The sequence below is a fragment of the Coregonus lavaretus genome (genome assembly GCF_964263955.1).
Source record: "Coregonus lavaretus genome assembly, chromosome: 9".
Lineage (NCBI taxonomy): Eukaryota > Metazoa > Chordata > Actinopteri > Salmoniformes > Salmonidae > Coregonus > Coregonus lavaretus.
This window is the reverse complement of record NC_139996.1, coordinates 50,477,756-50,491,249: the sequence shown is the minus strand read 5'-3', so window position 1 is coordinate 50,491,249 and position 13,494 is coordinate 50,477,756. Positions and strand designations below refer to the sequence as shown.

General features: G+C 43.2%; 2 protein-coding genes across 2 annotated transcripts in view; one reads left to right on the top strand and one right to left on the bottom strand.

Moving 5' to 3' along the window:
• Positions 1-5,103, top strand: part of LOC311135230 (integrin alpha-11-like) — a 104,255-nt gene extending 99,152 nt beyond the window's left edge. The window contains exons 26-30 of the mRNA XM_084169169.1: positions 386-469; positions 1,497-1,607; positions 2,467-2,562; positions 3,566-3,679; positions 4,105-5,103. Coding sequence (XP_084025295.1) covers positions 386-469; positions 1,497-1,607; positions 2,467-2,562; positions 3,566-3,679; positions 4,105-4,185 — 486 coding nt within the window. The 3' untranslated portion in view covers positions 4,186-5,103. The remainder of the gene's footprint in view (positions 1-385; positions 470-1,496; positions 1,608-2,466; positions 2,563-3,565; positions 3,680-4,104) is intronic.
• Positions 5,104-5,781: 678 nt separating this feature from the next.
• fem1b (fem-1 homolog b) lies at positions 5,782-10,156 on the bottom strand. The gene is made up of 2 exons (XM_084169170.1): positions 9,416-10,156; positions 5,782-9,258 (listed from the first exon to the last, which is right to left on the bottom strand). The coding sequence occupies exons 1-2, from the start codon at positions 9,661-9,663 to the stop codon at positions 7,623-7,625; spliced, it is 1,884 nt and encodes a 627-aa protein (XP_084025296.1). The 5' UTR covers positions 9,664-10,156; the 3' UTR covers positions 5,782-7,622.
• Positions 10,157-13,494: the final 3,338 nt, after the last annotated feature.

Here is a 13,494-nt window from a genome sequence, read left to right as displayed (position 1 = left end):
GTTATTGGATTTTCAACATTGCAAACCAATTTTAGTTTTGTAAACTTAAGTTTACAATTGTAATTTAGAAAATAAAGACAAATGGCATGGACAAAATTATTGGCACCCCGGAGCTAGTACTAGGTTGCACAGCCTTTGGCTAAGATAACTGCAGACAAACACTTCTTGTAGCCATCAATGAGCTTGCTGCATCTTTCTGCTGGCAATTTAGCCCACTCTTCAGCAGCAAACTGCTCTAATTCTTCAATGTTTGATGGGTGCCCTCGCACCAACTGCTGTTTTCAGATCTCGCCGTTGTTGCTTCTGGCTGTACTGGCTGTCCTACTGCCTGTGTCTGTGTGTAGCTATGACAGATTAAAACTCTCTCTCGCTCTCTCCTCACCAGACGGTTAGCTCTAACTGTGTCCTCCCACATCACATGACTCCAAGCCATGTTTTCCCTGAAGATCTCTCACACGTCCCACAGCTGGTAAGTATCCGTTATCTGCCTGCGTGTCTAGTGTGGTTGGGTATGTACTGAAGTACTACCCAGGCGGCACAACTGGTGCAGTCACAACAACCAGAAACTGGTTGAAATAACATTAATATGATATCCTTTCAACCAGAAACTGGTTGGAATAACATTAATATGATATCCTTTCAACCAGAAACTGGTTGGAATAACATTAATATGATATCCTTTCAACCAGAAACTGGTTGGAATAAGATTAATATGATATCCTTTCAACCAGAGACTGGTTGGAATAAGATTAATATGATATCCTTTCAACCAGAAACTGGTTGGAATAACATTAATATGATATCCTTTCAACCAGAAACTGGTTGGAATAACATTAATATGATATCCTTTCAACCAGAAACTGGTTGGATTAACATTAATATGATTTCATTACATCCAGAAACTGGTTGGAATAACATTAATATGATATCATTACAACCATAAACTGGTTGGAATAACATTAATATGATATCATTTCAACCAGAAATTGGTTGGAATAACATTCATATGATATCATTTCAACCAGAAACTGGTTGGAATAACATTCATATGATATCATTTCAACCAGGAACTGGTTGGAATAACGTTAATATGATATCATTTCAACCAGATATTGTTTGGAATAACATTAATATGATATAATTTCAACCAGAAACTGGTTGGAATAACATTCATATGATATCATTTCAACCAGGAACTGGTTGGAATAACGCTAACATGATATCATTTCAACCAGATATTGGTTGGAATAACATTAATATGATATAATTTCAACCAGAAACTGGTTGGAATAACATTAATATGATATCATTTCAACCAGGAACTGGTTGGAATAACATGAATATGATGTCATTTCAACCAGAAACTGGTTGGAATAACATGAATATGATGTCATTTCAATCTGTTTTGCATCTGGTTATGGTCCCTCTGAGTATGCAGCATCTGTGCTATTAGGACAGTATCATGTTGATGATAATCCTTGTTATGTGTTGTGCAGAATCACTCCAACAGCATGACGTTGCCAATGCAGTGCAGACTCACCCTGCCTGCATACAGGGAGGTCAAAGTGACAGTCAGGGGGCAGCTGCACCTCCAAGCTCTCCTCGCTGTGAGTTTGACATGACTTCTGACATTCACCACCCCTATTCCTCTCTTTCTCCATAACTCTTTCAAACTTTGACCATTTATAGGATGTTTGTTGGCTCAATAGCATCCAGGTTTCGAGTTTTAATGTCACGTGCACAAGTACAGTGAAATGCCTTTCTTGCACGTTCTAAACCCAACAATGCAGTAATCAATATCAATGTAGGACTAAAAATTACATGAGGCAGAACAAAAACACACAAGAAATACAAATAATAAATAAGAAGAACACAAGAAAGTAAGAAGCTATATACAGGGTCCGCTCCAATACCATATTTAACATTTGCAGGGATATTGGAGTGATAGAGGTAGACAGGGGTAAGGTGACTAGGCATCAGGACATATAATAAACAGAGTAGCAGCAGCGTAAATTATGATTGTGTGGGAGCGTGTGTGCATGTGTATAGTCAGTATAAATGTTTGTGCATGTTATGTGTATGTTGGGAGTATCAGTGTGCGTGAGTGTGTAGAGTCCTGTGAGTGTGCATAGAGACAGTGCAAAAAAAAACTCTGATAGTCCGTGCAGCCATATTGTTAGCTATTTAGCAGTCTTATGACTTGGGGATAGAAGCTGTTCAGGAGCCTTTTGGTGTCAGACTTATTGCTCCAGTACCGCTTAATGTGCGGCTGTCGCGCCTTCTTTACGACTGTGCGCGTGTGGACCATTTTAAGATGTGATCTGGACCCCGAGGCAAAAGTTTTGAATAGCCCCTTTAATGTAAAGAACTGTCAATTCCTGTTGTTCTTTAATGTCACTTGTTTATGACGGAGTTATTTGATCATTGCAATGATAGTTATTTTATTGTTAAACTCTTTCCTGCTAGGTGAGGTTTAAAACTCTGGAGTTGGTGACAGCAGCCTCCATTGAACTGAGTCCGTCCAGTCCCATGTTTCTGCATGAGGAGAGGCCAACACGACACGTAAGACCCCAGCAACGTCCAACTCACACTTCATATATTTCATAACACTTCATGACAGCCTGAAGGAATGGGCTGGTTTGAGTGTACTTTATGAAGTGTACTTAGTCCCCCTGTTGAGTGCCCACACTTGTTTGGCTTGCCAGTGCAGTGAGGCCTAAGAACTAGGAGGACCAGGAGAATGTGGTGTTAGTTGCTCAGATATATGTGGTTATGGTTCCACCTTCTGGCAGAAAGTGATACGGATTACTTTGCTGTTGTAGATGCCTTTCATTTGTTACGTTACAATTTTACTACACTTCAAACCACAGGTTCAACTTGATAACTTGAACAGGTAGTTCACAGGCACAGTCATTTTCATGGTATATTTCAATCACTCGGTTGTGGTCAGTTTGTTATTTTTCTTAGATGCTAAACACACCTAATAATAATACATTTATTAAACTTCTATAGTGCTTTGAATAACAGAAATAAGGCCCGGATTCAATCCGATTGCGCTTTGTCGGCTATCCGCCATTTAAAGGTAATTTCCAATTGAGCGTTATGCAGCGTTTCCCATGAATGCAGTCTCCGTGAACGTGGGAACATTGGCTTTAAAATGTGCATGGCAGACAGCACGATGGGACTGGTTGAATCCTGGCCTAAATCTAAAAGTGCTTAAAAAAACAAGAAACAAACAAGCAATATATCATGAGTACTGATTAGCCTAGCTAGGCCAAATCTGTGAGTGCATCCTCCAAATGATGGCGCAACGGTCATGAGATCTTCAGAAAGCTCATGAATTGAGCCGAGGGAGTTGGTCAGAGAGATTGGTGATGGAGTTTGCTGGTATGACCTATACACATTATATGTACCTGTGAATCCTCATGTTTTAAGACCACCATAGAGAATGAAAAATAATTTCAGACAGTATTAAATGTATGTTTGTTGACCTTTCACTCTCCGCAAAGTCCAGCCAAACCAGATCCCCCATACATGCCTGAGTCCAGTGTAATTTCCCCTCTAGATAATCCTGGAGATGAGAAAGGAGGAAGATTACAAAATTCCCATCTGGATTATAGTGGGGAGCACGCTGGGCGGTCTGCTGCTGCTAGCCCTGCTTATCCTGGCTCTATGGAAGGTAGGAATTAATCAATGCCATCCTGCATAAATCTTCATTATAATGAAGCAATAAGGCACGAGGGGGTGTGGTATATGACCAATATACCACAGCTAAGGGCTTTTCTTATGCACGACATAACGCAGACTGCCTGGATACAGCCCTTAACCGTGGTATAGTGGCCATTTCCACAAACCCCAGAGGTGCCTTACTGCTATTATAAACTAGTTACCAACATATTTAGAATAGTACAAATACTTTGGGGGTCATACCCGTGGTATACGGTCTGGTATACCATGGCTTTCAGCCAATCAGCATCCAGGTGCCAAACTACCTGGTTTATAATCAATAATAACTCAGCCTTTCTACCAGCATGTTGGTCCCTGTAGACACCTGGTGAACGGTTTTGGTTTCACTCTTTCCCCTCTCTGTATCTGCCTTCCCAGCTGGGCTTCTTCAACAGGCAGAAACAGCGGGAGGAAGAGGAGGAGCAAGTAGCCAACGGGAAGATGCCAGAGGAGCGGTAACCATGGCAACAGTGCAGACCCGCATCAGCCCCATCACTCAGGGACCCCCAGCACACCCCAGACAAGACTGTGGGCGTGAGCTCGGTGTCCGTATTCCTCTTGGCTGAACAGCACCCGTCTTGCACTGCCGAGCCCTCTTACTCGCCGGCTTAGAACCGACAGACGCTCCCGGCCCACCTGTGTGTCTCGTAAGACTGAGGCACTTTAGCAGACTGACACCATCTGGACAAAACTCACAGAGGTCCTGGTTATCAGTCAGTCTTTAAGACCTATCATAATCACAAAGCCAAATGACAATCCATCTTTCACCAGACCAAGGACCACAGAATATTTTTCTAAGAAAGTGTGTGGTTTTCAGTGTGTGTGTGTCTGAGTATAATAGAGTGAATGGAATAATCCATCAGTAACATACAGCACAAGCTCAAAGAAAACCAGGCAGCCTGTTCGGAACATAAGATTACCTATAATGGCTGATGATTTATTGGCTTTTGCTATGGTGTTTCTCAAATATGCAACAGCAACGACCTACTCATTTATTTCGGAAGAGGAAATGTTGCAACTTAGATATTATATTATATTTGCAAATGCCATATTCTATAGCTGATGCACTTTTGTTGTATAACGATAAACTTGAATTTTGTACATATCCAACTGTGCCTTCACAACTGAATTAAGTTGTCGATGACTGTTAAAAAAAAAGGAGTGGCATTACTATATAACTACATAGTATTAACTTAATAAGGCTATTGTGCAACAATGTTGTCAGATGTATGTACACCAATATGAGGCTGCTTTGCACCGTTGCGTACAACCTGTGGATTTATATATGAACACAGATGACATGGGGTCCTAGACAGGATCTCAAGGAAGATGCAATGATGGCCATGTAGAAATCATTAAAGCATGCCATGTGGTTTATAAAGAGTTCATGAGTTTTCTGTTAACTGTAATGAAATAAGACATTTCTGTCATCTACCCTCCCTTGTCAATACCAGTGCAACTAAAAAGACAGAAAAGGGCACCTTGACCTTGATATCCATTAGAAAAGATTGACCCGTTTTGGTCAGCTTCCACATGCAATGACATGTGTGTGGTATATCAGTGGAATCATCTGTTTTAGAGAAGATTTAAGCCCACAGTTGCTCGGACTCAATCGAGAGGCCATCTGGTATGCGGGTCATTGCATGTGACATTGAACAGATTTTGGCACTATCCACTCGGATTTCAGACAGAATTGCCACATTACATTTTCCCTCTGGAGAGGACCAATGTCAATACATTTGATTGTGTGCACACTTCTAAGCAGTTTTGGTGTCATATTAAAAGGGAGATCCTACACCTCAAGAAAAAAAAAATTGGGGATAATTATACCTAAAGAAATATTAATTGAATGCAAGTAGAAAAGGAAAGTATAAGAAATATTAATATCAAGGCAAAAATGTATCACTTTACACAAAGAGTGATATAGAAATCGTTTTAGTCCCACAACTTCTGACAGAAAATGCTCCGACTTGGATGGCTTTCTTTGATCAAATAAACTTGAATCAAATGAAATCAATTGTATTAACTTTAAGGGGAATGACAAATCCAATGAGCTATTGGGAAACAGAGCTTTAATATGACACCAACTTTGTTTCTGCAGTATCTTTCATGTCTTCAATGCACGAGTATCTTTCCAAAAGACATGTAAACTGCTGAAAAAAGAAACACTGGGTTAAACTGTCTTTGGGTTCATTTGCATCCATTAGTCCAATACTCACCCCAAATACAAAATATTAAAATAGAAATATCTGATACATACATTCTCCACTCAATTATTGTTTTTAAAACAGTGTCATACAGTTAAAGCCAAATCGGATCAAATCAATAGAGCATTTAGTCTTAACACACACCGTTTTAAAGTAGAAAGCGCACTTAATGGCATGCTATGGTCACAATCGGCAGAAATCACCTTTCATTCTCAGTTTTAATCTCTGACCATCCGATTAGGAAACAGAACAAGGACGGACGGTACAATCGTTGGTTATTATGGACGAACGACATGTTGCAAGAATGAGGGAAAAGGCTATAGGCCTACATTCAACCCCGTCACAAACATTCCACAGTCCTTCCCTCCATCTCAGCATGCGTACCCACACACAAATACAAGAGACGGAAACTGGAAGACATGCTCAAACATCAATAGCAGCAGCATCCATTTAAAGGCCAGTATGTGGTCATGCTCAGCCAAAGCCATGGAGTCTCCACACACAGCCGCCAAGCTCGTTCCCTCACACTGTAGCAAAGCTCATCAGAATGGCCAACAACCCACATGCGTTGGTGACTTGGTTAAAAGGGGACATCTAGGCCTACTTATTCCAAAAGAGAAAATCTAAATAGAATCACAAGCACATCTTTACCAGTCAGTGTTTGTGTAAAATATCATTTTACATCTATTTCTGCAGATGTTTTTTCCATAAAAATATATCTTCAAACATACCCTCTTAAATAAACCTTTATTTTATATCAGTTATGAAAAGAAACAACTCCTATTATAAGTATAAAGTGCTGTCCAGCAGTTCTCTCTCTACCGTGTGGGTTGGCTCACTGTTCTTCTACAGAGAAATCCTGAAACGATCCGTTATTATAATGCAATAATACTCTATCACCAGTTGTAGTTTGGAACCAAACATAGGCAGACGATCCAACTAGACTTGAGAATCACAAGGCAAAACAATGTCAAAATATAGACATCAGTGGAACCGTGCCAATTTATAAAGAGCAATGGGTGACTGAAAAAAAGTATGACTGGCTGTTTTGCAAAGCTGTGCTTTTCTTGCTTATTCTCTATCGCCAAGACTTTAACTACTACTGTCTCATCTCCCAGCCATTGACTGACACACATTCGCTCACTCAAACACACACACACAAACAAACCACTGCCCTCCATAATCAATGCAACATAGCATACAACATCTCTGCAACAAGCAATATAATAAGGCAAAATAATCAATTGAGTGTAATGTTACTTTTCATGGTTGTGAACCCAGCTGGGAGTCTGGGACAATTGGATCCATGCAGTACAAGCTGTCAAATGGTCCTGCTGTTGTCACCATTGTGTGGATGCTTGGCAGTGCCAAGTATTCTCTTTGGAACACTCTGGGAAAGTGAAAGCACAAAGCAGGCTGACAATTTCCTCATTCTGCAAGTGACACCCACTAGTCAGAATGACAACCACAGACAGTAACACACTTCAGTATGGGTGCTGCTGCTGGTACTCACAATTCATACTTATAATAGAAAAAGGGAATCATTGTTTAAAAACCTAAATGTGTCAAACTGTTCATAATCATCATCATCACCAGCCAGCACAGTTTTGATTTGTTAGAAAATTATAACAAAAAAAATAAGAACAAGAGTTTTCTAATTGTTTAAAAAGGTCTCCATGGCCAGGTGGATCAGTGGAACTCCACAAACTCCTCCAGAGTCTTAGGGATCTGGTTGCGGTATGTGATTTGGTGCTGGCGCACGGCCCGCGACGCCAGGCACTTGAGGCTCATCTTCATCTGGGTCTTGAGCAGGATCTCCGACACACCCGTGGTGCTCTTGTCCAGCGGCGTCTTCTTTTGCTTGTTGGTCATGTCAGTGTGGGCACCCGCCTCCACCAGGCTGATGATGATGGCGTGCAGCGTCAGGAAGTCGCTGATGGGCCGGTTGTACTGCACGATGATGTGCAGCGGACTGTTGCCCTCGTGGTCCACTGCGTTCACCTGCGCGCCGCAGTCCAGCAGCAGCTTGGTTACTTGCGCGTTGGGGAAGCTGCACACGTCGTTGGTGTGGAAGTCGTCCACTGGGGTGCTGGAGCTGATGGCCAGGTGCAGGAGAGACGAGCCCTCCCGCGAGCGCGGGTCCAGCTGGATCAGGTTGTAGATCTGCTTGTTGAGAAGGGCGCGCTCCTCCTCGCCGCACACTGTCTTGGTGCTGATGCACACCAGGTAGAGGAAGGTGAACACGTTGGACTCGTAGTTGTCCATAGCCGTGTGAAGCTCGGCCTCAGGTGCTGCTTCCACCCTGGCCATGCTCCTCTGGATCTCCAGCACGCTGCAGCGCAGCACCTGCTTCACCGGCTCTGCCCCCACCGGCTCCTTCAGGTGCACCATCTGGGAGAAGACTTGGGCGAAGCGCAGCAGGTCCTTATGCGTGTTGCGGTTGCCCTTCTGGCGCAGGAGCAGCGCGTGCAGCCACAGCTTGATGCACTGGTCGAACTCCATGTTGTCGGCATACACGGCACCCCGGTAGATGATGGGGTGAGACACGTCGATGTTGTCCGAGCCCAGGATGCGCTCGCGCACCATCAGGCCCTCCATGTGCAGCGCATTGCGGTCCGTCCGGATGGCCTCCAGCTCCTGCGGGGTGCGGCACTCGCCCCTACCGCCGTAGGCCTCGATGGGCGGCAGTAGCTCCTTGGCGATGAGCGCGCCGACATCACGGTGGCGCTCCAGCATGGCCAGGTAGAGGTAGTGGTAGGTCTTGAGGATGTCATAGTTCTCCCGGTCGTTGGCGAACGAGGCACCCAGCAGCTCCAGGGCCTCGATGCGGCTGTGCGGGTCACATTCGGCGTGCGACAGCAGCAGCTCCACCACGTCCGCCTTGCAGCTCTCCGCCGCCACTTTGAGCGGCGTCATGCCGTGGCCGTTCACCACCATGGCTGCCTGGCAGCGCACCAGCTCCTTCACGATGTCCAGGTGGCCTGCCTCGGCAGCAAAGTGCAGGGCGGTGGCCCCGCAGTGGGCCTTGGCGTTGGGGTCGGCACCGTGCTCCAGCAGAAAGCCCACCACGTCTGTGTGGCCCTTGTAGGCGGCGATCATCAGGCAGGTGTTGTCGTACTTGTTGGCGATGCTGATGTTGGCCTGGTGTTCCACCAGGTATTTCACAATGTCCAGGCGCCCGTCAAAGCAGGCCGCCCTCAGGGGGGTGGAGTTGGTGACAGTGGTGTGGTTGACATTAGCCTGGTGGCACACCAACTGGCGGACCACCTCAAAGTGTCCTGCGCCAGCCGCACACCACAACGCGGTGGCCCCGTCAATGACATACCTGAAGGAGAGAGAAGAGATGGGTCAAATGAATTAACCAGCAAATGATGCATTTGACATGAAAGTCAATTAAGGTGCTTAATTTCCGACCATTGCCAGCAGAAATAAAGTGTAATCACACAATTGAATGACCAATGATTCAATTCATGAATACTAACCCATCAAATCTGACTGTGCCAGTCTGTTCAGTATCCACCCTGTAGTGATCCAGCAGCAGCCTCACAACTTTGTCGTGTCCGTTTCGAGCTGCAATGATGAGAGGAGTTGACCGTTGGCCAGCCAGGTGAGTCACGTAACTCAATAAATATCGTGTCTCGGCCTCGGAGTGGTTGAGCAGCAGGGCGGCCAGCGTCAGGACTCGGCCCTCAGCAGCCGCTTTGTATACGTACCCGGCAAGCGAGTCCATCCAAGCCCAGCACGTCTCCGGCACCTCCGCCTTCTTCGCAAGTGTCGCCCACTAGATGTACTACTCCAACGCAGCCCGCCTCCCATTAAAATACCGAAACAAGGTTATTCAGTGCTCACATGAAAAACTCAATTGAGCTTGGTTGATACAGTAATTCGTTTGACTAAAACCCATTCTTTCAAAGCATCAACCAAGCCGCATGCAAACTAGTTCGTATTGTTTGTTTGGTCTAACTTCTGTATTCGATTGTCAACTTTGTTGTCCCCTTTTCGGTGGCAGCGAGCTAGCTAATGTGTATCATCTGAAGATAGCTAGCTAGCAAGCAAGCTCACGTTCAAAACCGTGCAAGTATCAGAACTTCGTGCTGTTAAATCTCGCTTCTCTTGAATTACTCCTCTTTAAACACTTTAAAGCAGGCGAGGTCAATGAAGAATATGCTCGGCTATATTATCCCATAAATGTGAATGTTTTGAGAACAGAGCAAGGATATCACGTCTCGTCAGCAACACTACAAAAGTACTTCCGGGTCACGGAATTTCGAAATTTTTCTAAATAGAAGTCCCCCACGTAATAGAAGAAAAGTGTAATTAACCGGTATTTATTCATGATGTATGAAAAATAATTGTCAAAAAATTAACCGTGATTCATATTTGTTGATATTTAAGTGACATTTGTATTTAATTCGGGTTTTAAAACATGTTACAATGTCAAATAAATTCCCAATGCAAATCACATTACATAATGCCTGATAGAGAAAAACGATTATGTAATGGCGATGTAAAAGTGGGATGGGGAGTATTCAGTAGGGTCTGTAGAATCTATAGCCTATATGGTGTCATTTCACAGGGCTCTGAATAATATGGAGTGTTGCTGGCCTTTTACTGTTGTCAAGCCGCTTAAGATGGGGTGCCTGGGGCCTAATTTATAACCGTTGGGAAAATGTAACAGTAAATAGCTGTGTGCACCATTTCTGAAAAGACTGCGCACGCACTAAAATATTGAGATTTATAAACTTGGCACATGCTATAAATACGCATGTTTCCCCTTATAAATCAGACCTTCCGTAAAACTGTGCGCGCGTTATCGAGCGTTATATAACTCCACCTGAAAAACGCCCATCATTCATACGTTATGGTGACTATAACGCCCTTATTTGCTGTATACTTTGGAAGTATTGGAATTAGGGAAGACAGTATTTAAAGTAAATAGCAATGCATGGCGAACTTGATCAAATGTCTTTGGAGGTGTTAGCAGAATGTTTTCTTTTGCAGTGACATTTGCTGTATCTGACCGTTAGCAAATTGTTGTGAACCTGTAAACAGATCGTTTGAATGCAATAATAACATGTGGTTCTCTGTAGCTCAGCTGGTAGAGCACGGCGCTTGTAACGCCAAGGTAGTGGGTTCAATCCCCGGGACCACCCATACACAAAAATGTATGCATGCATGACTGTAAGTCGCTTTGGATGAAAGCGTCTGCTAAATGGCATATTAATAATGTCTTGCATTCACTTTTTCCCAAACCTAAATATGCTAAATTCTGAAATATTGTCTACTCAGAAAAAATAAGAAGAAACTACAAGGAGGCCTACTTAGAGTGGTAGCCTATAGAATTCAATGCAAAAGAGCAACTGTCTGTTCACCTGTTAAATTCTACTGTATGTTAGAAACCGTGCTTCCTGTCTGATGCATAGAGCAAAAACGTGAAATTATAATAGCCTATCTAATGGGCCCAATTAAATGGGAGACGCACCTGACCCTAACCTAACCCTAACCTTATTCCTAACCTTAAACACACTGCTAACCTTATTCCTAACCTTAAATAAAAGGTTGTAGCCAATCTTGACTTTGTGGCTGTGGAATCTGACTTTGTGGCTGTGGAATCTGACTTTGTGGCTGGGGAATCTGACTTTGTGGCTGTGGAATCTGACTTTGTGGCTGTGGAATCTGACTTTGTGGCTGTGGAATCTGACTTTGTGGCTGTGGAATCTGACTTTGTGGCTGTGGAATCTGACTTTGTCACTGTGGAATCTGACTTTGTGGCTGTGGAATCTGACTTTGTGGCTGTGGAATCTGACTTTGTGGATAAAGAAGCTAGCGGAACCCCCTTGAAACTGATTGAGAGCAAATGGTTGGTATGCAGATGTAACCGGTGTGAAATGGCTAGCTAGTTAGCGGTGTGCGCTAGTAGCGTTTCAATCGGTGACGTCACTCGCTCTGAGACCTTGAAGTAGTTGTTTCCCTTGTGTGGTGTCGAGAAAACGTTGCTAATTATGCTGTGAGACCAAGGAAATCCGCTGACGCTGTACTTTGATTATAAAGGTTTATTTATATCAAAGGGTTACAGCTTCAATTTACAGATATCTGCAGACATCTGGAGAATAATCGCCCAATCTCAAATATGATTATTCTGTCCTCCTTTGTTTTAACCAAGTATTTATATCCTATGCCCTATGTAATATAATATGGGTGTTTTCCCTACCGACCAATCCCAGGAGGCCACCTAACAGACTTCCTCGGCTTTAGGGTGCCCCTATAGAACTCCTCCCCAGATGCTCCCTTTAAGCTGAGTCAACATCCTCTAAAACCATTTGAAACCATTAGCAAAGTCATAAATTCCTCAGATACCACACTTTCTCTGCAAGGACCGCGGCTTTTGTGGCGCGACGGGTAACGGTGCTTCGAGGGTGATTGTTGTCAATGTGTGCAGAGGGACCCTGGTTCAAGCCCAGGTAGGGGCGAGGAGAGGGACGGAAGCAACACTGTTACACAGATGCTGCATGGACTTTTCACCGGTAAAACGTAAATAATTATTATTCACGATTGAATGCGGTAGTGTTTTTGTCTTATAGTAACGTTATACAATGCTATTATATTCGGTACTGTTATGTAGAATACTATCATTATGTGATCTTGCAGACATTGATTCAGCTTTCATCTAACTTTAATAAACGAGCACCATTCGCCTGAGTAGCCTGTTCTCTACGCGTAATGTAGAGAATATAAACGTGCAGAACGTATACACATGCGCAGGGGATCTTTAGTACAGCAAACTAAAGATCCCGGAAAAGTCAGATCCGCAGTGACAGACAATATTTTATTAATCAAATGTTTTTTGTATGTTTTCTAGTAATAAAATACCTATCACATTACAAATGTAGTAATGACAGACTGCATTTGAAACTTCACGCACAGTAAAACTTTTGTTTGACTTATTAAATAACTGTATCGATAAGAGAGGTAAAAAGGTGCTTGTGCATTGATAAGCACACCAAAGCACACCAAAGACATCATTAACGATAAGTAATCAAATAAAGATGGCACTTCTAAAAGCCTATTTCACACCACAGCCTGCTGAATTTGATAAATTACTTAGCAGCTACTCTTCCTGGGGTCCAGCAAAATTAAGAGAGTTATACAATTTTAAAAACATTACAACACATTCACAAAAGATTTCATAACACATTCACAACAGATATCACAATACACCAAGTGTGTGCCCTCAGGCCCCTACTCCACTACCACATACAGTGGGGAAAAAAAGTATTTAGTCAGCCACCAATTGTGCAAGTTCTCCCACTTAAAAAGATGAGAGAGGCCTGTCATTTTCATCATAGGTACACGTCAACTATGACAGACAAATTGAGGAAAAAAAATCCAGAAAATCACATTGTAGGATTTTTAATGAATTTATTTGCAAATTATGGTGGAAAATAAGTATTTGGTCACCTACAAACAAGCAAGATTTCTGGCTCTCACAGACCTGTAACTTCTTCTTTAAGAGGCTCCTCTGTCCTCCACTCGTTACCTGTATTAATGCCACCTGTTTGAA